General features: G+C 36.2%; 2 protein-coding genes across 10 annotated transcripts in view; one reads left to right on the top strand and one right to left on the bottom strand.

Annotated features, from left to right (window-relative positions):
* The window catches only part of WDR20 (WD repeat domain 20), an 88,271-nt gene extending 69,987 nt beyond the window's left edge, over positions 1-18,284 (top strand). The window contains exons 4-5 of one of the 6 annotated variants that reach the window (XR_002321451.2): positions 15,271-15,410; positions 16,713-18,284. Coding sequence is in view for 4 of the 6 variants with exons in the window: in XM_078150403.1 (XP_078006529.1) it covers positions 1,815-1,857; positions 5,272-5,375 (147 nt within the window). In the remaining 2 variants the exon portion in view is untranslated. Of the gene's footprint in view, positions 1-1,623; positions 1,910-5,271; positions 5,491-15,267; positions 15,411-16,712 lie in introns of those variants that run through there. The other 5 variants (XR_002321454.2, XM_078150403.1, XM_020971152.2 and 2 more) reach the window with 5 other exon arrangements.
* Positions 18,285-25,575: 7,291 nt separating this feature from the next.
* Positions 25,576-26,915, bottom strand: part of MOK (MOK protein kinase) — a 110,309-nt gene continuing 108,969 nt past the window's right edge. For all 4 annotated transcript variants that reach the window (XM_020971191.2, XM_020971190.2, XM_078150405.1 and 1 more), the window contains 2 exons: positions 26,543-26,740; positions 25,576-26,458 (listed from right to left, as the gene is read on the bottom strand). In XM_020971191.2, coding sequence (XP_020826850.1) covers positions 26,378-26,458; positions 26,543-26,740 — 279 coding nt within the window. In that variant the 3' untranslated portion in view covers positions 25,576-26,377. The remainder of the gene's footprint in view (positions 26,459-26,542; positions 26,741-26,915) is intronic.

Genomic DNA, 26,915 nt, shown 5'->3' with positions numbered 1-26,915 from the left:
ACCCTAAGGAAACAGGCAGAATTTGAGGTCATTTGTGTCTTGGGGTTTTTTGTTTTTGTTTTAAATTATTATATTTTATGATACCCAGATGAGTGTTAATACACTGGTGAATAGTTTAGCTCTCAGGACTCTCATTTTGATATTGTTTCTAAATAAACAGAGAGCTGCTGCTTTGGAGCTCATATAATTGATTGATGGGTATCGAGGAGAGAGTTGCTAGGTGGAATTTTCTCATAAAAATTCTGATGCTCAAGGCAAATGGACCCAAGTGTTGCTTTAATCTATAGTATTTGGTTGTAATTCATAATGTACCTTATCATTTATTTAAAGCACTTCTCTTCCAATATTCAGAATGGCAAAATTGATTTTTTTAAATTGTATTTTATCAAAATGACAGTTTCCTGCTTGATAATTTTTATTCTTGGCATTAAGGTTTGTGGTTATAATATGGTCTACTTCATTAAATCTCCAGATAATCAGAACGTGTATTAGTTCAAAGTTAAAATAGTAAATGCAATTACAATAAGTAAAAATCTAATATTTGTATCTCTTGATATGAACGATTTAGTTAAAGGATAACTGAAATGATGTGTTATAGCCGTTACACTGGTGCTGCCTGCAACTCTCAAAGAATTTGCTGGAATCATGTTTCATCCAGGCCTAGTTTTCTGCACATATAATGGCTGGATCCATTAACTTTATATTTATGAAACTCCTTAATGAAAAGTCTGTTTCTATTACCTTGTAATAGAAATAAAAATGTAATAAAAATAAAAACAGTAAAAATCATTCTTTTGTATTAAAGCCACAAAGCACTTTTCGATTGTATTTTGTTTTGTTACACATCCTAGAGTATTTGTTCCTGGAAAGAGAGAGGTATTAGTGCACTATCTTATAAAATATAGTCCTTTGTTCCTAAATGTTAACTGACCCCATAGGTAACTAAAGACAGACATTTTAGCAGATCTTTTCAACTTTAAGTCAGTCTAAATTTGGTTGTTAGAAAAGTAAATGAATAATTAACATCATGTGTACAGTTTTGTGCACAGACATTTTTAGAAATCCTGTTTCAAATGCTTCTGAGACATTGAGTATGCAGTTTCAAAATTCAAGATTGGGTATTTATCCACTTTTGAAAGTGGTTAATCACAGGTAAGTCATATTCATACTGATGTTACCCTGGTCTTTAAAATTCTAATGTTATTGCACACTGATAGTGTATTATTAGCATAATTTGGCTAGATTACACCTTCAAGTAGATCGACATTTTTAAAGTCTTTATTTCCATTTCCCTGCAATGAAACTAAGAGTTTCATTAGCAAATAAACAGGATTTTTGCTGCTTGGAAATGAGGTCATGAGAGCAGGGACAAGAGGGCTTTTGTCAAGAATATATAGCAGAAGGAACAGGATGAGAAGAAGCACTTGAATTTTTCAATTTAATAAGAATTTTCAAATACATAGAAAAGAGGGGAGTGGCTGGATTTGGGGCTGGGTTTTACATTGTAGTTTTTTTTCCTTTTTGCCAGTAAATCTATCCTTACATTTCAGTATCCTGTGTATACTTTGCCATTTTAATTCTACATCCCCCCTCTCCCTTGTTTGTGCTTTCTTTTTACTTTAGTGAACTGGAACCATCTCAGAAGTATAGGTTCTTAATGGGTCATTCAGCAAGTATTTATTCAAGCAGTATGTACCAGTCACTGTGCTAAGCGCTGGGAAAATAAAGAAAAGCCGAAAAGCCGATGTAGTAGATAACATCACAGAGTGGTCCTCACCTTTCCCTCTGACTCACTGCCCCCCTTTTTCTGACAGCCAGCAAAACACTTCTCCTCTAATCAGGAGGACAGAATACAAGGTATTCTTTTAGACCAAAACTAAGGTGGCTCTCTACAAATTGCCCAGAAGAGTGGGATGGGTTGGTTTTTCACCATTCTCAAAGCGTTTGCAAAAACACTAGTAAGTATATCCTAAAATTTAGGAGACAGAATGTTGTACATCTCTCAGATCAGTCTATTTCAGACTTTTGTGAATTTTTTATTAGTTTTTTTAAACCTTGACCTTCCTTATTACTGGATATTTTTCCAAAGGCTTTTTGTTACTGCCGTATTAGTGGGCTAGAGCATCTCTTTTGATAGCAAATTTAGAAGTGAAAACACAGGAGTTGACAGAGGAAGAAAATCAATCGAAAGGCATATTCAATTGGCTTTTTTTCTTATTAGACTATAAAGAGGTAACAAACAGATAATTAAATGAAATACTAAATTTAATTAAGGATAGGGTGTGCTTGTTTCCAGCTTGACAAAAGTGTTAATTTTATGTACAATTTAAGAAAACAAGAAATGCTTTTTAGAGCTTTGAGCAGTCTCTGGCCAATAGTAGTGTTAATTTTGAGTTAACTTGGCATTTCCCTTATCTCATCTTTTTTCAAGTCACTGCTTAAATAGTCCAGTTTGAAACTGATTTTTACCATGTACGTGGGCAAGATTTTGATTCTTGGGGGTTGGGATGTATTATGTGAAGTTAAAACTTAAACTGTCTTCTTTAATTATCATGATGTGGAATAGGGAAGTTAAAAGTCACTGTCATCTTACCTCCCTCAGTTTGTTTTGAAAGCAAAACCAAGACATTGAAAGAAATAGCAAAATAGTATTTTAAAACAAATAGCTTTTGATAGCAATTTTACTACAACTTTCAGGAAGGTATTTTCGTTTTCTTTCACTGTTTTTGTATATATGTTAGAACTTAACGCTTTTTGAAGGAGAGAAGTGTTATATAAATACTGCCTCTTGAAGCTTTTGGCTGGAACTAAGAGAATGCTGAAAAAAGATTAAGAGGAAGACTCTATAAAACAGGAGGAAACTACAGCAAAGATTTCCCATACTTTCCACCTTAGAATAGAACTGAAATACCTTTGATAAATAAGGGGGAGATGAACCCCAGAACTTTATATTTCATTTATCTGTGGGTGATATACTGACATATACTGAGACATACATGTACCTTTAATTCATACTTGGAAAGTATTTGAAATTCATTTTCTATTGTCTAGCAGAAAATGCCCTAGATGAATAACTAGTTCATTCACTTGACTCCTTGCATCATGTAATAGATCTTGAAAATTTGCTCTCAAATTGATTATATTGATTTGTATTTATTTATTGAAGTTGTTTTCTTCCGCTCACAACTTCCTGTAACCTCTTGACTTTGAAGTAAAGTAGGCTTGGTTTCCATGTTGGGGCAAGCTTCAGCTATCACTTAGCAAAATGCCAAAGGGCTAATTGAGGCAGGCTGGCAACCTGCATAAATAAACTTTCTTTCAGAACTCTGTGAATGAAACTTGATAGTTTGATTGTCCAGGGGAGAACTTAGCAGCCTTTTAACAACAAGGTTTTCAGATTCAGTATGCACGTGGTACCATATCTGTCTTGTTTTAGTGTAATGTCGTTTTTTGCTCAGAGTGCTTAAACAGACCATATCAATGTACCTCATGCTATAAGTGTTGGTGAATGGAAAAGAGAAGTTGGCCTATTTCTATTATAAAGGGACATTTCTTTCTGACAGATGATATATCTTCAGTGTTGATGTTTCAGATTCCCAGTTGTCATTTTTATTTCCCAACATGAGATTTTCTGTATAAGCCTCAGGCATAATATAATTAAAATGAATCTTTGTCATATGATCTGGGTGACAAAGGTAAAAATTGAAGCTTCTGCAGTCTTGTGTACATAATTGGGAGAGGGGAAAGAAAGCCAATGCCTTCCTCACTCCCTTCATTATCAGGTTAAATCAGAACTAATAATGATCATTTGTGACAGAGCAAAATGCTTATTGCTTCAATTAACTAACAAAGCCAAAAATACAGCATGACCTTGTGGTATAATAAAGGATGATTAAGGGTTAGTAACCTCGCTGGCTTTCATCAGTTATAGAATTTCCCCCTATATTCAGCTATGACCTTTGAAACTTGGTTATCTATTTTAAAACAGATATGCCTCTGCCATCAGAGAAATCTATTAAATTGGTATTATGAATATTTTACTCATTAATGCCCATGTTACATGAAATCCAGATCATCACTAAAATTGAATGTAATCTAATATACAATTTTTTTTTTGCTTTTTAAAAAAAAGTCTGTATTCCTGGGTTTCTTCAAGACTGCTAACCATGATACTGTACAAAACCTGTATTACTATTTGCCTTTAGTGAAAACCAAAAGTAAAATCAGATGTATTTCCTTTTTTTATATTTTCATCTAATTTCTTCAAAACTTGAATAAATTTCATAATGAGCCTTTCTAACATAAGATACTGGTAAATTAAGTTCTTAACTGTTGCAATAACGAATGAAGCTTTAATAATATCTTTTGTTGGGTTTTTTTAGTTTTCAAAAAAAATCATGTTTCTGTTTCACACAGCTTTGTTTTTTTAGCTGTTCAGCTATCTTCATTACAGCTAAAGAACCTCACTTAATACTTGATAATTGCAAAGTACTTTGGGGTTGTCCACTGTTTTATGACATTAAATAAAATGTGGGAATTATAAATGTAGATGATTTTCAAGTCATTTTCCTACCTGAACTTGAAAATCTGAGTAAACCAAAAACCTTTTTTTTCCCCCCACACTGGGTAAAATCAAGGCCCTTATCAGTTCAATAGAAAAAAAAAAGCCACAAGCATTGTTAACATCACCTACTTTCTAATTCAGAATTTTTAATAGATTTACTTTAAAAAAAAAAAGCTTGCTTAAACTACATCAAAAAATAATTTTCTGTGCCCTTTATCACTGCAAAATCAAATATAGAGAAAGTTCTGTTGATTTAAAAAGTTTTCAACTGTTATATAAAGTTTAGTTTTTATGATTATAGACTGAACTATCATTGCATTGTAAGTTCAGTGAAAATAGATTCTGTTGAAATTTGATTTCACAAATCTAGACATGAATAGTTGGGTTCTCTTCAGCCAAGCAAAAGCTGAAATGGAGACATTTTATGTTTTTCGTTTTTGTTTTTGTTTTTTAACTCTACAGGAGCTCTTTTCCTATGAGGATTTCCTTCTATAGCCTTGAACTAAATTTGCTTGACACCTTTTTTCAAGATAGACGCTGTCCTATTAGAAGTAGCCACCTCCTAGAAAAATCTAGAAAACATTTCCATTTTAGAAACTGATATATAGATAGGTAAGGAGAGAATGCCCACTTTCATGATTTTAATAAGCTGTAGACAGTTATTTCTGTTATCTTGCTATGAAATGTTATCCACTCACTCTCAACAGACATAATTGAACTGGGCAGCGCCCTGGGACCTCCATCCCTGAATGCTTCAGTGCAGGAGTTCCAGGCCTACACTCACACAAGTCACCATCAGAGGTACCACTGAGGTAAGGGAAGGCTAGCATGGAGAGAATAACCTTTCATGGAAATGAAATGCCCACTTTACTTTCATTATTCAGTTTCATAAAATTTCTAATAACACTGGGCCCAAACTTGGCAGTTGTGATCTCTCTTCTATTTCCGTCTCAAGTCCCAGGTTTCTTTGGAAAAGTGGCACAATCCAAATTTGTCCCATCCTCAGGGGTGACATGTTTGTTTTCCCTTGTGGTCTAAAACCGTAGCATTCATCAGAAACTATGTTTGAGAAGCTCACATCTGTAGCTCCGTACTCTTAAGCAGTAGTGAATTCAGCAAGCTGAGTAAGTGGCCCTGTTTCTGTTGTGGCCCATATCTTACTCTCTTCCAGGGAGATCTTAGACCAGAAAGGTGTTCTCAGATGCATAGCTCCTTTAAGTCTAGGCCTTACCCAGTCCATAGTTACTATACACTATACATGCTACAGTCCTATAAGTCTGGTTCCTTGATAGATTCAAGCTCTGATATTTAAGTCCCCACATTTTCTTTTCTTTCCACCATTTCCGTTACTGACAGCAATGTTTTTGATTGGCATATTGAGCCTAGAGTAGCTAGCTTGTTGCCTGTAAAGTGTTTTTGAACATCCATCCCTCCACCCAATTCCCCCAATAGCACTTAATTGTCATAAGAGAAGTTTAGTAGGTTAAGGATCTGTAATTTCATTGTTTTGGATCTCCCCACTGGTACCCCCACCCCCCAGATATTAATATATCTTATTGCTGGATTTTTTGAGAACTGCTATGGCCAAAAGACTCATCACCCTACAGCCAGCCTCATGAGGAGAATCTAGGAATAGCTGTTCCTCAGCAGATGCGGTTCAAACTAGACTTAATACTCAAAAGTTTTCCTAATTTAGGACCTGAATTCCATTGCTACAGTCTTTGAAAACAGGATCACTCTGGTAGGACTGCGCTAAGCAAAAGGTCAAATGTGAACAAAACTACTTTGGAAATGTCTAAGAAATATTATCTGGAAATTGTTTGAAAAGACTTTATGAAATGAGAAGTGACTATGTTCTTTACACCTACTTTTTAGCATTTATAGATGTCCTGATTAACAAACCAACGATGGTAGTCTAAAGACCTGCCTGGCTAAGTGTGAAGAGGCTAATCAGAGAGTTGACCATAGGGTGAAGAATTTTCTCAGCAATAGTTGTTTACAAAACTAAGAAGGAAATGGAAGCAGCTGCAGTCTGCATTAGTGAAGAGAACAGATTAAGTTTGTAAAAAGGGGCTGGCAGCTTTTATGTTCACTTTATTTTCTGTCCAGAGGTAAGATTTGGATGGTACTGCAGTTATAAGTATTACAAAACTATGAATTTGAATAGCCTTCCAGTATTGCTAACTAGTTTATCACTGTTTCTGCCAAAATTGGAGAATTTAAGTAATTACCTCAGTTTGTTTCGTTTGAGAGTGTAGACTTCTGACAATAGACTGAATCCAAACAGGTCCTGTATCAATTAGGATTAGTTTAGGTGTGAAAGGCAAAGTGGGAAAATGGGAATAGCACTGGTCCTGGAATTAGGAGATTTTGGATTTGAGTCCCAGCTCTGCCACTTGGTGGCTATGTGAATGTAAGCAAGCCATTTGTTGAACTTCAGTTTCCTCATCTGCAAAATGGGGATAATATCTATGCCAACCTGTTTTACGAGGCTAATGTCAAGAAAGCACTTTGTAAAAGTTAAAGTCCTACATTATTATTATGTATGGCCTTGGTTAGCTTTAGATACAGTTGTAAGGGGAAGGATCCTAGAGCTCACTTACTGATCAGTCAGTAAATATATACAATGCCCCTTTGACAAGCGTTTCCTATCCATAAACTTTGATTTTAGTGAGGTGAACTACGTAACTTAGTACATCCTCTAAAATTGTTCATTTATTTGCCATTTTGAAGAATTCAGCCTTCTATATTCAGTTTAGTTTACTAGGTGACATGGAGAACACAAAAGATAAGCAAAATATAGCCCTTACCTTCAGAAACTTAAAATCTAGAAGGCAGGAATAAGTCATGTTCACAAATTAAAGCACCATAAGGTAAATGTGGTAAGGGTCATAAGAGAGATATAAAGTGCTACAATCACTAATAATAATAGTGGAATGAGTTGGGGAAGATAAGTTGGGACCATGGCAGGTAGGACTATTGGTAGGCTAATTAGTTTGGGCTTTATTCTGTGCCTGGGGCATGGGGAACACATTGAGAGTTATAGCTCTCAAATTCCAACCTCCTTCATGAAATCATTGCACAGCAGCCCAGCCTGAAAGATTTACCTTAAGCACTTTTCTTTATCAGAGCTCTCTTTTCCCCCAGTCACCATACTAGGCATCATACTTGTATGCAGACAGAAAGACACACATACCCCTACACACCTACACCTCTCCCTCTCCCATTATATGTAAGCTCAAGAGCAAGGATTGTTCTTGTTTTTCTGTCTGTCCCAAAACCGATAACCAAAGGGGCCTTCAATGTAATAGTCCCTTAACAAACACTGAATTGAGAGGAGTGTTGTAAATCAGAACTGCTTTAATATTCAGATGATATTTGTTTTGTCCAGGATTTCTTGTTTTATGACTGTCAGGTTTTATAAAAACATTTTTTTGCTTAGATGGCTAAGTTCCATGCAACTAGTTTTTTTAATTCTTAAATTTTTAAAAAATAATTTATATCACTGCAAAGTAAAGGGTTATTTTTCTGTACATAAATGCAAGGTTGTGTCGTTAATTTTTCTAATGTTTTATCAGATTTGTACATATTTTTATATCATTCATTTTCATCTGAACGTGAACAAATAGAGCATTTGTCCAAATTGAGAAACCTGGATTCTTGTTCAGGCAAATCACTTCCTCTCTCTGGATCCCAGTTTCCCTCTCCATAAAGTGAGGTCGTAGGGCTAGATAAAACCTAAGGTTTCTCTCATAACTCCACAACTTAAATGTTTAGGGTGCTGATGGTGTTAGAGCACTCAGGCAGGCACCCCTAATTTCATAATAGAAGCACCATTTGCTAACATAGTACAAATTCAATTAACCAGAACTGCCAGGTGGAGTTCTTGGTCTACTTTTAGAGATAACAGAATGAGCACATATTTTTGTGTGTGTGTGTATAAAGTGAATAGGACTCATAGCCTGAATAAACACATCCTAATTTCTTATGCTTTCTATAACTACATACTGTACAGTGAGTACTATAAATAGAATAGTAGTCATCAAAGGACATGCCACAAATTCTATTAGTTGTACAGCTGCTCCCACCATATCATGCAACTTCCATAATCCCCAGTCTTCAACCTTAGTCCCACCCAGCTGCAGTTTGTTGCCCGCTCTTTGTGTGAAGCAGCGCCAAGCCACTGTGTGCATTTTTAGTCCTGGGAAAGTCAAGAAGAGGTTGACAGGGTGAGAAAGGAGAAAGGCAGAGGACTGCCAAAGCCCAGATACTGATACCCAATTGACTGGCATCCTTTGTTGCCAGCTTAAACATTTAATGTGCCACAGTGTCTCACAGCAAATACATACACACACATATACACATAAACATTATTTATTTTATATATATATATATATGTGTGTGTGTGTGTGTGTGTGTATGTATATATGTATATATATGTATGTATATATGTATCTCCTTGTCATGAGGTAAATATCTTTAAAAACCACTGGTTTAGAATGACAGCCTTGAAATCCTACATGATCCTTAAATACACCAGAAATATTACATTAGTACTACATGAGGCACTAGAGTTCCACATGGATACATAATATAGTGGAATGACCATTGAGTAGTGATTTAGGAAATGACTTCTCCCAGTGTTGTTATTAACACATTATAGGATACCATATGGATGGGTGAATGTCCTAATTTCTCTGGGCCCCATGTTTCTCATCCCAGAATGAGGATGTAGGACTAGATCTCTAATGTTCTGTGGTCTTAAGTATTTTCTCCTAAGGCATGAATGTGACTAACACAGTTTAAAAAGATTTTCAGCGTGGAAATTTTCTGCCTAACCTTCAATAACCAGAACATCTCATGCCTGTAGCATTTTGACTGAGACTTTACTATATTAGCTTAATATCTTAAATTATATAAATTCAGTAAAATTATGGTTAGATCACTTTACCTTTTATTTTTAAATGAAATTTTTGGAGTGACTCAGAAGCTCCCTTAAGATTCATGTACAATTCTTTATTAAACTGTGCTCATTACTTTAATAGAGTTCTGTAGGAAAAAAATCATACTGAAGAGAAAGGGCCTCAATCATAGAATGGTAGAACTGGGAGAGAGTTTAAGAAAGCATCTAGTCTTCATTTTTACAGATAAGGAAATTGAGGCCCAGATGGCAGTAAGTTGATGGTGGAACCAGTAGGAGAACACAAGTCTTTTGGTGTGTAGCCCAAAGAATGGGGGTGGGGAGGATGAAAACAGAAATTGTGTCCAACCTTATTTGCAGCAAAGGCTAAAAAATGCAGTCATGGGAATAGTAACTTTTAGAAAAATGGTTTTGGTTGGATTTTGGTCCTATTCTACCATCCTCAAGTAGATTTGTTACATAAGGCCCATTTTTTCTATTCAGTTGAATAAATCATGAAGCTTGTTGATGGGGAGGACAAATTGTCAACTGAAAATAAGCAAAACACATACTGGCAAAGTTGCCCTCTGGAACTTCTAATTCTACATTATATTCTATAATTTAGAAATACCAGATTCTCATGTAGCATTTGGTTGCTAACAGTTGCCATGGCTTAACATGCCTCAAAGTCAAGTCTATATTTTCACACTGGTTTAGTTAACTAAAACGAAAAGTTTCTAGCACCTCTCCCACATCCCTCCCCGTAAAAAAAAAAATAAGCTATGCAAACACTAATAAAAATTCATATTTATTCTATAGTGCTTTAAAGGCTTACAGAATACTTTAAAGGTCCTATAACAAATGTCTTCATTGGGTACTTTATTCCCCAGTTAAACTGGTTGAATCTGTAGTAAGTGCTTTGCATGCCTTACTTCTTAAGTCTTTTTTTTTTTTTGCCAAATGACAAGCTTTGCCTAACATTTTTACAGTTTACAAAATGCATTCTCGTTTGATCCTCACAATGGGGTGAAGAGGTGGCAATCAGTAGTAAGTTCTGGGACAAGCCTGTAATCTAATTCTGACTCCACATCCAGTGTGTGTTCTGTGGCATGCTGCTGTTCAGTGAGTCAACCAGCATTTGATGAGATGCCTGCCTACCGTGTACCAGGCATTCTGCTAGACCCTGGAGTGTGAAGAGAAAGATTAAACAGTCCTTGCATTCAAGGACCTTGTTCCATCCTACTTATGTACACAGAAGCATATATAGAACGTACATATGCATATGCGTGGGTGTGCCTTACTGGGTTATGGCAAAGGGAGCAAAGCAGGGCAGAAATCATTCCCAGGATCTCTGAGGGCCAAAAGCCTTGGCCTTTTGTAGTACCTTTGTGTTTCACATGCAGTAGACATACAAAATGATGGTTAAATAAATATATATATTTTAAAGTGATGTACTTTATGGCTAAATTTTTCTTTTCTGCTCTTGTCAGCTATTTTTACCAATTCAGTTTACTAGCCTTTTATGAAGCTCTGATTTAGTGCCACTCATTACCAATCAGCAAGCATTTATCAAGGGTCCTCTGTGTTCCGGGCGCTGCCCTAAGTGCTAAAAAGACAAATACTAACGTGAGGTAGTTCCTTGCCCACAGGAAGTTGGATTCTGAAGCTCAGAGAAGGAAGGGACTTGCCCATAGTCACAAAGTTTCTGAGAGACACTATTGGAAGTAGAAGCCTGGACTCCCAACTGGAATGACATAGAGCTTCCCTCCATGTGCATTCTGTGCATTGATGGCATTCTTTCTTGTCCACGTAGAGCCTGTATCTACAGCCCTCTCTTCATTCCCTAGGTCCTTAGCCTATACTTCCTTACACATCGGTAATGTACGTAACAGTAACTGATGTTTATTATGAAAATTATTGTTGTACCTACTTCAAGCATGCTCGCCATCAGTTGAAATGCATGTTTGAGACAAATGATAGGTTGATATATATTTCTTTACTTTTTTTCCTACCCATCTTCATGGGGAAATGTAATTTTGATAATCCGTCTTCCCTTTATCACTGATTATAACCTTGAAGTCATATTGGGGGTTCAGTTTCAACATCATATCTTCCTGGCCTTTCCCTTTTAGATAACAGTTTTTGTTTTCAACAGACACTTTAAAATCTGTTTACATTATTTGGGCATCAAGTATAATTTTACCATTTTGAATTTCTAGTTTTATTCATTAGGGTTAGTATCATGAATATTACTGGTGGTTTTATCACAATTTCTTTGTGTACTTTCTTTTATATTTAGAATGTATATATGTTTTTTGGAGAATTGCTGTGGATGTGTGTAGTATGTATATACATACTACACACACTTCTGTTAAATACATTCTGTGAGCAGGTAGAAATTACATATAAATAAGTGACATCCTAAACTTTAAATTCATAGGATTCCAAAGTTGGGGAGAACCTCAAAGGTCTTCTAGTTCAGCCTGAACCAAATGATTTCAGCTTCTATTATAAAAACTTTCAGTGAAAGGATACTCTGAAATACCGAAGATATTGCCATTATATGCATACGAAAAAAGCATAATGGGGTGAGAAGTTTTCAAGTCAAGTTTGTTTTTCTGTCTTGGCAATATCACTTACTAGATCTGTGACTGTGGGCATCTAGACCTTTCTGAACCCATTTCCTCATTTGTTAAATAGGAATGATAAGATTTGTACCACCTACCTCATGATAATTGTGAGGATTAAATGAAATTATGACTGTATAGTGCTTTGTGATCATAAAACGTGGAAATAATAGATATGTCTTATGCCCAAAGAAAATTGAAATATAACATGGTATGATTGATACAGGATTGGCATAGAAGCCAAGAAGACTGGTGCATGCCAGAGTGAGAGCAAGGAAGACCTCAATTCAAATACCCATCTCAGACCATACCTGTGTGACCCTGAGCAAATCACTTAACCTCTCCAAGGTCTCAGTTACCTCATCTGTAAAATTAAGGGGTTGGAATCAATGCCCTCTAAAGCCCTTCCCAACTCTATAATCCAGTAACCAGAGTTTAAGCCTTGCCTCTGAAACAGTGCCCCAGGCAACTCTTTAAAGAATAATCAATTCAGCGACAAATTGCTAATCTGGATCTACATTCATGAAAATCGTTTCTTCATGCATTCCTCCGTTCCCCACCCAAGTGAAATCCTAAATCTGGACCAAAACTAAATCATCATCATCATCATCATCATCATATTTAATCAAAGTACTATCAAATTCTTCATGCTAAAACGATAGACACATTATTACTGTTGTTGCTATTACTGTTTCAAATACCTAGGATCTTATTTTGAGTTTATGGGATTTTCCCCTTAATATCTTCTAAAATTACAAATAAGTTTATTTGTGTTTGTTTCTCTTTGCTATCCAGTAGAACCCTTTTGGAATCTTTTATACCTGTTAGGAAGAAAATTACCAATTGATAATCAAAGATTTAATTAATTGATAATTGACAGGTTATGTCTTGCTATCTACACACATGAAAGCTCACTCCCTTTCACATCAAGAGTTGCACTGCAAGCTTACATTATATACAGATGAAAGATATATAAGTACATTCTAAAAATGAAAGACAGTGCCATTGTATAACAGGGTTAATCCTCCATTATCCAGAAAAATCTGACTAACCAGAAAGCCTGCTCCTACTGATTGATGTTCAGTAAAAATTAAAATGTCCCAACAGATAAAAGAAGGGCCTGCTGGCTGGTTGCCATGCATTAAGTAATTGAATTAGATAATGGCACCTTAAGAATAGTATGTATGGTTCAGAGTATGCTCAGTGATCTTGGGCAAGGAATTTCATCTCTGAGCCTCCGTTTCTGTCCTAAATGAGGACTAACAATCCTGCTCGCCTTCCCTTCCTTTACACTATTGTTGGGGAGATTAAAAGAAAAGCACCTAGTAAACTTGATCAAAACTTGATTATTAAAATGTAATATTGCTAATAATATCTATTCGTGTAGAAAAGATAATGGATGTAGTAGGAATAACAATGGATTTGGAGTTAGGACACAGACTCCCTAGTCTCATTCTAGGTTGTGCTCTCTTTAAACAAATTGTTTAATCTTTGGACATCTGTTAAGTCTGAGTTGGGACTGAACCTCTAAAGTCCTTTCCAGAGCCAAGCCCTAAAAGATTATGTTCTGTCCAAGGTGGCCAGAGTGCTGGACTTAAAGTCAGGGAGACTGAGTTCAAATCCTGCTTTAGACACTTTAGCTATATGAACCTTGGCCATTATTGTCATCTATAAAATGAGTTAATACCACTTACCTCCCCAAATTGTTGTGAGGACCAAATGACTGTGTAAAGTGCTTCACAAAGCTTTGCTGTCATCATCATCATCCTTATCATCCTTGAAATACCTTTTGCAGTAATTCATTTCTGTAGTACCTTCCTCACAATAATCATATTAAGTTAGACATGAAACTATATGATCCCTATTTTATAACGGCAGGAAATGAGGCTAAGAAAGGTTAAAGGTTAAGTAATTTGCTCATGGTTATACAAATAATGGAGGTAGAATTTAAACCCAAGTTTCTGGGAGGGAATAATGCAGCCTATCCAGGCCCTCACCAAGCCTCTGGGTGCTTGTCTGTCCCTCAGTAAAACGAATTGTTCTCTCAAAGCAGTAAGGGTAAATGACAAGGTATGCAAAGTACTTTAGTTTCTTAGAAGGAAGGTGCCATATGCATGGAAGGTAGAGACAGAACACATCAAGAACGGAAGATCATGAGTGTGGCAATACTTCTGTCCTATAATGATAGGCTCCTAGTAGAGAATGTTAATTCAGCAGAACTATTCTAATGTTGGGTGGGCTGGTAGGTAGAACCTTTCTCAAAGGAGTTTTCTCCCTGAAGCACTGTAGACTTCACTTGCTTGGAGAAGGAATGATGAGTAAGTAGGTCAGGTGCTAGCACAACAAACATGGCTTGAGGAGGGAGGGTAAGAGCAGAAAGCCTACATCTGTTTTTATCACAATGGCTTATTTTTCCTTTACAGGAATCTGTCTAAGACAATTATGTTTTGATAGGTTGCTCATTTTTATTTCAGGAATGAGACTTAGTCTTTTAGATAGGTGAGCAGGTAGATAGATCATTTATCCCTTCGAACCAAGTAACTCACCCCACAAACTCCCTTACCATATTCTAGGTAAATGAGTCTTAAATTCTGAAGAGATTCTCCGAGAATGTGCCATTTGTTATTTCATTAAAGTATTCCTTATTCCACAAACATTTTATGGTAGAAATTCTTAGCCAGATATTTCTTTTGGAGTTTGCTTGTAGCTATTTTGTTGTGCAAAATATGCAGTTCTTTGATTTGGTTGCATTGACCACTTAAAATGATTTTTCCTCAGGCTTCTAATTTGACTAAGATGCACTATAAGATCCCTTCCAATTCTGAGATTCATATGGGAGATTTACATATATATATATATATATATATATATATATATATATATATATATGTATATGTATGTATGTATGTATTATATATAACTTCTTGTGGTTAGAATTCAGAAAGCTAATCTGCATCACATATAGAAGCCAACCAGCATTTTCTAGGCTTGTTGGGGAACTAGAAAATGCCACTTTCTTTATCCACCTATCCTGGTAGATTTCTCACATCTGACTTGGTGGATCTGAGTTAGCAGGAAAGAGTTTAGTTGGGCTAGGTTTTGAGACTCATTACCACCAATCCAGAAACGTGTTCTTTTGGTTTAGAAGTCAGAACAGGGTTCTTTCCTTTTCTCAGTAGTGGTTCCTGGGTTCTTGGATCTGAGAGGAAAAGAGCTCCTATAGATTCTGAAGAGGTGTCAAATTCTACATTCCAATTGGTATTTGCTTCCTGGTCTTGTCTAGATTAAAGGATCTAAGTTACAGGAACCTAACTTTAAGGTAAGAAATGATCTGTACATAAAATTACTTAAGTGGTAGCATAACTATAGTCCCACTGGTTACCTAGAACAAGGTGCATGTAACTTTGTCAATGAATGCTGTTCAAGTATAGATAGCCATTTTATTTGCTACAAATCCCAAATGTGAAAAATAAATACTGTATCTGGCACACTTTTTTTAATCTTAGTTTTATAAACAATACTTAGTACTTTTCAGTTTGGCTTTAAGAATAATTGAGTTTATGTGCCTAAAATGTAAGATTTGTAAGTTTGGTGTTATGCTCTTGTAAAAGTAAAGTATTATATTCAGTGAATATAGAATTAAGATCTAACTGTACATATCCCAGAATATTGTAGTAGCCATTTATTTTGGAAAAGATTAAACATGCTTAAGTTTATGTAAAATGGCACCTACTTGAAGTTAAGAGAAATTTAATATGGATCTCATTTTCTGCCTGCCATAAAGCAACATAAATTATGTTGAACAGTTAGTTAGAGCAACACACTCCCAGGAGTTTCAGGCATCCTGTTAACGTAGTTCCAAAGATCCCACCCTTCATTCTAATCCTTACTGCTTCAGTGGTTGGCACTGGCTTTTGAACTCTTTGTTCAATTTTTACATTCACCAATGCCTTATTTATTTTACCCAAGAACAGCCACTGGTTCGTTCTTCTGTAATTCCACAAACCCTCTCTCTCTGCCTCCTCCCCACCGAACCCCCCTCCCCCAAAAAATCCACAGTTACTTGCTCTACACTGAAACATGCTTGAAAAGTATTCTCCCTCTCATTAGAGAAATCAGTTACAATGAAAACACGTCTGGGATTGCCTCTGTTTCGTGTTCCCCCACCATTCCGTTGTGCACTGTAATTCCCGAACTTGTCTCACTTCATTCATTGTTAGTTCACTACTGGTGAAGAGGAAATAAATGGCTTATTTTGGAGGACGAAAGCACAGCGCATAGTCCTGCCGTAGGACATCCATCTCTTTCACAGGCCTTAGTCTAACTTCCTTCCAAAAAGATGAGCAATTTTTTTCCTTTTCCCCAGGGGTATTACATATGAAGTATTAGATATGCATGGATTTGGGGGCTCAATGAATTTTGCTTTGTGTTACTTAGTAATTATGAATTTAACGTCTGCGTAGGAGCATAACTTGATGAAAAAAATTGAATTATGTGATAAAACAGTGGTTACCAAATAAAATTGACCTGTTGATTAAGATGATGGAAATAACTACTAGTATAAATGTGTTCTTAGATACCGGGTTCTTTGCTGGATTAATGTAAACTGCTTTGTTTGCAGGGTTTATTGTCATCCCAAAACCAGGCCAATTCTCCAAGTGGAACTGTAGTGTAGCCATCCCAGTACTGCGAACAAAACCCACCCCAGGACAAGGAATAATGACAAGGGCACCAAGAGCTGCTCTCTTCAGCCACAGAGCATCGACATGTCTAAAATGGCCGAATGTAAACCTGGAATTCTGGGGAACATAGTGTGGTACAGAAGAGTAACGTCATAGGTCCTTTTCCAGTGTTGTTTCCTTGGCTGCTCACCCAAAGAATTTTCTGTTTTAAAGTAATTCTTTTGGTATTGCAGTTAAAATGAGAAACTAGGTTTTCTTGCTTTTTACTTTAAAGTTCAATGTAATTAAAATATATATTATATATATGCATATATATATGTATATATATATACATATACATACATATATATACATAGTGTAAAATAAAATGTTTCTTGGACAAAAATACCCTCAAGTTCAGTTGTTACAAAATAGTACCTTAACCATTGTTTGTTTTTTGCACTGATTTTTTTATACTTGAGGTGGTAAGACAACCTAGGAATGCACTCAGAGAGTCATTTTTCTGACTTCAGTATATAATTCAGGAAGATGGATGCTGCAATCATAGATTTGTTTTAAAATTGCACTTAAGATAGTTTAATGTTAGTAGAGTACTTTAAATATGGGTAAATAGACTTCCCAGCAATGCTAAGTTGTGGAGATAAGAAATCCTTTGTATCTATTAAACCTTTATTTTAATAATAATGTTTCTAATTACAATCAGTTCTGTATTATATGTATAAATGTAATTCAATGATTGGGGAAAATGGTTTTCACCTAGTAATTTTCATCATCATTTAAGAGTATTTCTAACTCAGAAAAACATTAATATTAAACTATTTTAAATATGCAGCTTGTTTATTTTCTGTTAAATTGGCACAATTTTGATGTAATCATTCTTTTGTTGAATTAAATGTCTGGTTAGTAATTATTTTATTCCTTGAACACCTTGTCCTCTCCAGGCCTTTAAATTTCAATTTCACTGCGGCTATTCATGAAAACTACTAATACTGTACTGAGTTTATTCTCTAGAACTCAGTCTCTACCTTCCTTCTGTTCTTTTCTACAAGGATGACTTTTTTTTAAAGGCCTTTGTGTGTTACGACATGGAATCTTCAAAGTTTGTGTTTTTTAAGTTTACCATTCAATTCCTTTGTCTGACAACATTAATCCTTTTGTGCAAAGATCTATAATCATAGTTAACTTACATATGTCTTCTGAGGTCAAAAATTAGATCACAACTATAAGGTCAATTTGCATTTGGAAACTTTACAGTAATCTAAGCATAATTAAGAATTAAGCATAAAGGTGCTTTTCATACTAATCAATCAAATGTAAGATGATCCAAGATGTCTAATTATTTCTCAGGTCTAATTATTTTTTTCTTTTCAACTAATTAAGTTGCATACAAGTAACCCTTTATCTCAGGTTCTCTCCAAACATATTTGTATAACATCCTCCAGAAAAATTGTCACTCCAGCAATTGCCAAGTAGAAAAATATTTCTCATTAAAAAAGTCATATACAATTTTACCTTTTTGGGTGTTTATTTGGTGAAAACATAAAGCAACAAAACCATATAAAATAAGTACTTCATTTGATGTTACTAGGATCATCTGTCACCCTAAGTGAAAGTTAAAAATACCTAGAAAAGACAAGGACTTCATTAATTAGAAGTACAGGATGTGTGCTACACTGTATTCCTAAAATATGGAACAGGGCATAGAGGTCCATGTGATTGTTTCATTGGATTAGTGTCACACTAGGTCTTAAGGCTTTGGATTCTAAGTCTGCCTTTAACAACTAGGCACCCTAACGCTCTTGATGGATCAAAAGGCCAAAGATTTAACTAAATCTCTCTTTCTCCGTAAGGAGAAATGTACAGACCAAATAGTGGCTGAGGAAGCTTGCCTTTCTGCTCTCCTTACCTGTGTGGCTGATTTGGACTTCTGTTCCAGCATGGGTAAATTGATCACTCAGTCCTAGGACATCTGCAAAAAGTAGACTGTAGTCATCTTACTGAAGATCCAAGTCTGAAATTCAAGAGATGGGTCCAGATTCTAGAAGTTCAAAACTTTGGCATCATTTTTAATCAAACATCAAAATGAAGACTACATAAGTATTTAATGTATGTGGCATTTTTAGTCAAAGCACTGCAGGATTTGTTTTACAGGTGGGGAGCAATTACAGTTGCATCTGAGTATTACAGTATTTACTACATAGTGGAGTAAAGAGCTATTATGAAAGATACAAGAGGAATGGAAGAATGCTTTTCATGGCTATTTCCTAGCTTGTACCATATGACAAATCATCCTTGATGTCCTTTGACACAAGCACCACCAACATTTTAAGAAGCATAAAATTATCAACAATTTAAACAGTCTTAAGTGTGCAAAAAAAAAACCCAACTCTGGCTCTTCCTTAGACACCTAACTTGAGCCTTTCCCACTAAGTACAGTGATGTCTTAGGCAGCTTTGGAATACTATGTCATATTCTAATTGTGTATTGCCCATCCATTTGTAGGAAACTACAGATGGAAAATCCGAATTACACCCAGGACAATAATTGTGCATATTAAATACTAAAGAAACTTTGGCCTAACTGACCTTGTGGTTTTGTGAACATGTAACTACTTAATTACTTAAACTGTACTCTATACTTGAGAAAACCCTGTAGGTTAGGTATAGTTATTTGTGTTATTGTGGTGTCACACTCACAAAAGGGGACCACTAATTCATACATAAGGATTCCTATAGCCTGCACATTGATTTGGTTTTAAAGTATATTATCTATGTTTTATTGCATTTTTATGTATTTTGTTAAATATTTCCCAATTACATTCTAATCTATTCAAGCTGCGCTTGGAAGTGTTGTGGCCAGCTGGCCACGTTTGACACAACTGTTATCTTCTGTGAGATGAAGGATGTCAATTTGGGATATTACTTGCCATTGACCATATTCAAACTGAAAGTGTTAATGTGTCAGTTTCCTTTGGAAATAATTATCCCTAGTCAGAGCTACAATACATGCTTTGAAAGCAGCCTTCTAGAGATTATGTGAAGTATTAGGTTGTAAACATTTTGTATCTCTCAATACTTTTTTGACCATCATGAGGCTCAGCCTATTCCATTGTTGGATAGTTCCTGACTGAAGGAAAATACTGCACTAAAATTTATATCCTTATAACTTCTGCTCATATCCTCATAACTCCACTGCCCCAGGGGACAGTCCTAATTCTGTCCCCTGGTGCAAAACAAATTCAGTCTAATCCTAACTTCATTTATATACAACCTTTTAAATTTCTTGTACATTATCATCCTGGTACTCATACATAAAAGGGGAAGGGCATAAACATGTATTTAGGTGCCTGCTATGCCAGGCACTGTGCTAAGCATTTTGCAATTATCTCATTTGATTCTTACAACTGGCCTGGGAGGTAGGTGCCCATTTTACAGTTGAGGAAACTGAGGCAGACAGAGGTTAAGTGACTTGCTCAGTTTCCTAGCTAGTAAACGTCTGCGGCTGTACTGAAGTCGTGGCTTCTTGACTCCAGGTCCAGCACTCTACTACACCACTGTATATACAACAGCAGGACATGCCTGCAGTATAAGTCTGACTCAAATTTTAGTCAGTTTAAGCACAGAGATAAAAAATCATTACTCTTGGGCATTAAAGGCATAAACATTCTTATAAATATTGCTCACATCTAGATGTAACTCTATGGAAATTAGAATGGGGAGGGATGTAGGAAGAAAAGGCCTGAGGCTGAAGAAAATAGACCTATTTTTTAAGGCTTGGTAGAAGCTCAGTGTAATCATTCTAAAATTTAAGACTGTTCTAATCTGAGATCAGTCTTTCAAGTTTTTGAGTTGCTTTAGAATAAAAAAAATGTCTTTAGAATCTTGTTTCCTTTGGGAATATTTACAAATTATTAATAGTCCACTATTTTGCTCTTCCCAAAGGACAAACTTCAGTTTTTCTTATTTACAACCTCTCCCCTTTGGAATTTGGCAAAGACCCGTTGATTTCACTGTGGAACCCTGGAATCGATCCCATTTCTAAAGATAGGTTAGGTGAATAACTAGCAGTGGTAGAGGAATGCAGAACTGAGTATAAAGGCAGTGTAGTGGGAATAGCACTGGGTTCTGTTCCTACACAGGTTATTCATTCACCTACTACAGTCTTGGAGAAGTCATTTCCCTTCTTTTTCCTTCACTTTTTTCAGCCTCTGAAGTGAGGGAGTAAAACAAAATGATTTTGAAGATTCCTTCCAGACTAACATGTCACGAATTTGGGGATCTCTTTATTCCATAATTGAGTGTGAGGCAGCATCACATACTTGAACAAGCACTAGGATTTGGATCCGAGAACCCAGCTCAGTTACTACTTTGACTAATTTATCTCATATCTCTAGACCTCATTTTCTTCCTGTTTAAAGGGATTAGTACTAGATTTTGCTTCCATTTGTAAATCCTGTGATCCTAAATCCGCGGAAAGATTCCGTTAGCTACTCTAAAGGCACCTTAAAATAAAGTTCAGTGAACAGGAAAATGTTTTGGTCTGGAGTAGTCCACAGAACTTTGCTACCCAGTGATGCTGTAGGTAGTTTCTCTTTGTCACTACAAATTGGATTGGAGAATGGACATATCATTAGCAAGAGTCCAGGTCAGTTGTCAAGCCAAAATAAGGAAGGAAACATTCACTTACCAGATGCGTGCCAGAGAAGAACTGAGTGAAGTGCTGGTGTTTTCATTGCTTTGTGCCAGCACCTGGTCCTCTGGAGCAGCATTTTGTCATACAAGATAGCCCTGACTTGGTATAATAAGTAAGGTATCATGATGAACCTTTGATATCCTTTGATGAACAAACTACTGTTTACCTTCTAACAGCTTTAAGTGTGCCTTCTGCAGGGAGTGGTTCCTGCACCTCCCTCTGCCATTTTTCCCCCAAAAGTGTTGGGTAGTTTGTCTTTTGCAGGTGAAGGGTGGACCAGTTTCAGTCATGCCTGTTTCTTGGACACCAGCATCTGCAAATTGACAACATTTTGATTTGATTTCTCTGACAGTGCTACAGGTCTTTATGGAGATTTTGCACACCATTGCTTATATCAGGAGTTCTTAACCTTTTTGTATGTCATGGAACTCATTTTGCAGTCTGGTGAAGCCAATGGTCATCTTCTTTGAATCATGTTTTTAAATAATTGAAGAAAATGTTAACTTCAGTTAGAGGTTAGTGAAAATGAAAAAGTATTTTTCCCAGCCAAGTTCGTGAACTCCCAGTGGATCCCAGATTAAGAACCCCTTGTTTGCATCGTTTTATAAAGGATGAGAATTTTCTTAAGTGTTTATTAAGCACCTCCAACATACCAGGCATTGTACTAGTCTCTGGTTTAGTAAACCTAGTACTTGAATACTTCAAATGATATTCCTAGACAGTGACCAACGTTGAGACAAATTAACATAAACTAAGTCCTAAAGAATTAAGCTGTCTTTGAGTTCAAAGTCGTGTGGATTGGAGAGGACATGAGTTCAAATTCCAGCTTTAACACTTAGTAACTGTATGATCATGGTCACTTAAGTCACTTACCCTTTATGGGCCCTAGTTTTTTTAATCTATAAAATGAAGGGGCTGGACGAGGTGACCTCTGAAGTCCCTTCAGCCTGATATCTAAGACCCTATGGGTAATGGCCCTCCCTCCTGCTGGTCAGGATCCATAATTCCTCAAACCTACATGTGTGCACATATGCATACACACATGACAATCCAAGACTTACATATTTTATTTAGTGACTAGCTCTGACCAGGCAATGAAGGATGGACATTATAGTGGAATAAGAGTGAATAGATAAGTTTTTGAGTCCCTTCTCTGACAGATTAGCTATGTGACTCTTACCTCAGTTTACTAATTTGTAAAATAAAAATACTAATAGGTACATTGCTGGTTACAGGCTCATGAAGAAAATACTTTACAGACTTTTAGAAATCAATCAGGCACCTAGGTGGTCCAGTGGACAGAATAGTGGACCTGGAGTTGAGAAGACTCGAGATAGTCACCTCAGATACTTCCTGGGCAAGTCACTTTAACCTCTCATTGCCTCAGTTCCTTCAACTGTAAAATAAGGATTATAAAAGCAGCTACCCCAGGTAGTTGTGATGATCAAATGAGATGTTATTTGTAAAGAGTCTTTGTAAACCTTAAAGCAGTAGCTAGCTATTAATATTACTCAAATCATCCAATAAGTGTTTATGGAAAGAGATATTATTGAGATTTTCCCTTTTACTGTACATAGGCTAGAGTATTAAGAGGCCCTTAGAAAAAGTTAAGTTTTCTAAACCTTCAAACTAATAGGTAGGAAAACTTTTAGTGAATGTTGAAAGGGAACCAAATGACATACAAAGGAACCAAATATGCCATCAGCAGGAATTAAAAACTATTTCCTCTCGTGTCTCACTGTGCCACGAAAAAAAAAAAAAAGGTTGTAACCCTACAAGATGAAAAGGCTATTTCTTGCTCTAGTTCTGTGCTCTAGAAAAGGGATGCACAAATACGTATAAGCTTGAAAGCAACCTAAATTGTTTAATGGAACTAAGGTAGTGAGTTGTTTCACTGTAATTCACAGAGCAACCAACTGCACTAAAGTTCATCAGGAGCTACTGTCACCTGCGTCACTGCTTGCCAAGACACTTCATATAATCCCATTGGCACCTCACAACCACCCTCAAAGGGAGGGAGGGCTACAATTACCTCCATTTTATACATGAGGAAGCAAAGACTCAGAAATTAGGTGATGAGCCCAAGGCCACAAAACTCTTAAATGTCAAGGGCTAGATTAAAATCCTGCTTCTCAAAGCCCAGCACTTCATCCACCATACCATACACCATTCTCATTCTTGAGCATCCTTAAGTTTTCAGAGTAGGATAGATGGTCACTTTAGCTACATTTTTTAGAAACTCTGTTCTCAAGCACCCTCACCATTGCTGCTAGATTGCAATTAAATGTTATAGGAAATAAGAGTTTATATTTCAATCCAAATTAAAAGGGGGTAAAAAAAATCACATGATTTCAATAAGCTTTTCATATATGACAAATATAAGGGGCAGCTAGGTGGTGCAGTGGATAGAGCTCCAGCCTTGGAGTCAGGAGGACCCGAGTTCAAATCTGGCCTCAGACACATGACACTAGCTGTGTGACACTGGCCAAGTCACATAACCCTGATTGCCTCACCAAAAAAAAAAAGGCAAAAACATTTTAAAAATATATGATAAATATAATTTATACTGCTCTTAGATGCAGTGTCTGTAATAGTTTTTAATTCCTGCTGATGGCATATTTGGTTCCTTTGTATGTAATTTGGTTCCCTTTCAACATTCACTAAAAGTTTTCCTACCTATTAGTTTGAAGGTTTAGAAAACTTAAAGCAACATAATTGATAATTCTGGGAATCTTTGCCCTTAGAGCAAAGCTAACACAAGTCCTAGCCCTGCAGAGCATGAGAGATAAAACACAATGAATTTATCCTGTTTCATTTTCCCTCTGCCTTCAATTAACCAGATAACTAACAAAACTTTTTCTATTATGCAGAAAGAAGTGTAATCTAAAACCAGGGTTAAAACTGACTTCTGTTTTATATAGTGGCTGAAATGATTTTTTTTCCCTTGACATAAAATTAAGTCTAATAATTATCAAACTTCCTTCCAGTGTTTTAAGTAAATTAAAATTTACTTAGAAGCTCCATGTAAGCATTATCATTCATGGACTAGGTTTCAAGGTACTGTTGAAAAGTATGTATTCAATTTAGGTTAACATAGAGGGTTGGAGAACCTAGGAAGTGAAGAAACACAACCTGAGACCATAACTAGAGGTTTAAAATTGTAGAAAATATTTGTGGCCAAAAAAAAAAATCATGTACACATCACAATACCATCCCAAGTAGGTATTTTTATTTAGAAAAACATTAGGGGAGAACTGGATCAACTAATACATTTCTTCTCCAGAGATTTGGCCAAAACAATCACTGGTGAGGTGGGAGAAATACTGTGGTCAGAACACTTGGGTCTAAGGCCCGATTCTGCCAGATTGCTGCACTGATCAGAGCCTCATTTTTCTTATGGAGATGAAACATGTATACCACTTACCTCATTGCATAGTTGTGAAGAAAGTGCTTTGTAAACGCTAACCTGCTTTAGAAATAAGATGTTACTATTATCATAACAAGGTACCAGTATTCCTTACAATGGAGCTTTCGCTATGAGGAGGGAGAATATTTCATGCCAGGCTTCGTATGGTGCTTGCTTGACACTATGAAGAACCGCAGTCGAGTCCTGGCTTCCACGGAGGCAGTTGGGAAACAAAGAAGAAGCACAACCTGTATAGTGTTGCCCCCACCGATGTCATTTCACAGCAGTATGACTGATACTTATAACCAAAAAAGCAACATCATTCAACTACTCATCTGAAATACCAACCCAATGATTCTTTGCCTTGGGTCCCAGAATTACCCCCCGAGCGTGAGCCCATTTGGTCTTCATCTTGGCAGCATGTTTTCATGGCACCCACAATGATGGCAGGCTTGGTCTGCCTGAATTATGGTTGGTTGGTTTGTTTGTTTTTAAAGAAAGATGAATTACAAAAGAAACAAAGCATTGTACCTTCAACTTGGGAAATGTCATTTTGAGATCAATGTGAAAAAGCCTACTCTATGTTGTACACCAAGTTGGAAGACTGTAGCATCTTCAGAGAAAGGATCTGAATTCAGTTCTAGTGATTATATGATTGAACTTACCCAAATGTTGCAGAATTGAGACCTTAGCAGGAAAAATGCTTATTTCCATGAGAAAATTTTTTATTTATTCCTTTAATATGTCAAATAAAACAAAATTAAGCATTGTTGAAGTCCTTGTGACTGTCACATTTCATTACTTAATATGCTATCAGAAGGTTTAAAATAAGGCTGAAGGGATTCACAAGGACACAGATTTATCTATAGAATTAAAAAAAAAATCACAGCTTATTCTTTAATATCAGTCAGTTGTTTCCAATAACATAATCCATAAAACATTAACACAAGAGCATTGTAGTTATTCAAATATCACTGTTGGTAATGTTCTACTAGCTTAACACCTTCAACCAAATTGAAGTGCACAGAGCTCACAGTTCAAGAAGACCGAGCTATAAATAACACATAATATAAAAACCTTGTTTACCTGTTTTGACTTTTGTATAAAAAAATTACAAAATGCCCTCTTCCCTCCAAAAAAAAAAGTCTTAACCCCACTAAAATGAAATAAAAACTCTAAAATTTGATGCTTTTCACAAATCCATTCAAATGGAAAATACAGTACATGCATTTAGAAGGTGAAAATACAAAGTGCATTTCTGATCTGCTAAACATCTGACATCTTTTCAGGAAAGCTACAAGTGCTGACTAGACATAGCCCTTAACCATCCTGTGCCTATGTCGTGAAGGTCCTAGAAAACTTCAGGGAGCCTCCAGGTAAGGCACTGTCACTTGTCTGCTCCCCAAAGCCTCTCTGTTACATCCCAGAAGCATAGTTGATTCTGTTTCTCTGCTGCCATTCACGCCTGGTTTTATAATCCAAGTGTCTGGAAATAAGACAAGTTGTTCAGTATCCTCCACTTTTTCTTTCTATTGTGGGCAAATGGTATTGTTTCATGTTAGATTTAATGTCCTTCTGTGTATCTGTCTGTTAAAAAAATTATAGACATGTTCAAGTAAAGACTCACAGGCTCTGAGAAGAATTTGATAAAGAACAAGTCAGAATTGGTACCTTCTTGTTTGTTCCGATATATTTCAGAGGCTTTAAAATGGGTACTTTTCCACTTGTCCCAGAGCCACTAAGAACAGCACGCAGGGTAGGGCTGGAGTAGGATGAGAGTTTGGTTACTCCAGAGACCTTCAGTCTGGGTGGTTCCATCGGACAGGTAGATCCCTGCCTTTCTGAATGGTCTTCAACTTGCTTTAGATACTGTTTGTTTAAAACACACACACATACACAATAAAGATCACTTTAGTATGATTTAGACAAAAGAGTCTTGGACAGAAGAACAGGAAATCTGGATTTCAGTCCAGACTATTTTACTAGTTTTGTTGCCTTGGGCAAGTCATTAACACTCTCTGAGCTTCAGTTTCCTCATCTGTAG

The sequence above is a fragment of the Phascolarctos cinereus genome, unplaced genomic scaffold (genome assembly GCF_003287225.1).
Source record: "Phascolarctos cinereus isolate Bilbo 61053 unplaced genomic scaffold, phaCin_HiC Scaffold_2;HRSCAF=192, whole genome shotgun sequence".
Lineage (NCBI taxonomy): Eukaryota > Metazoa > Chordata > Mammalia > Diprotodontia > Phascolarctidae > Phascolarctos > Phascolarctos cinereus.
The sequence above is the reverse complement of the archived record's forward strand: the minus strand, read 5'-3'. Positions and strand labels throughout refer to the sequence as shown.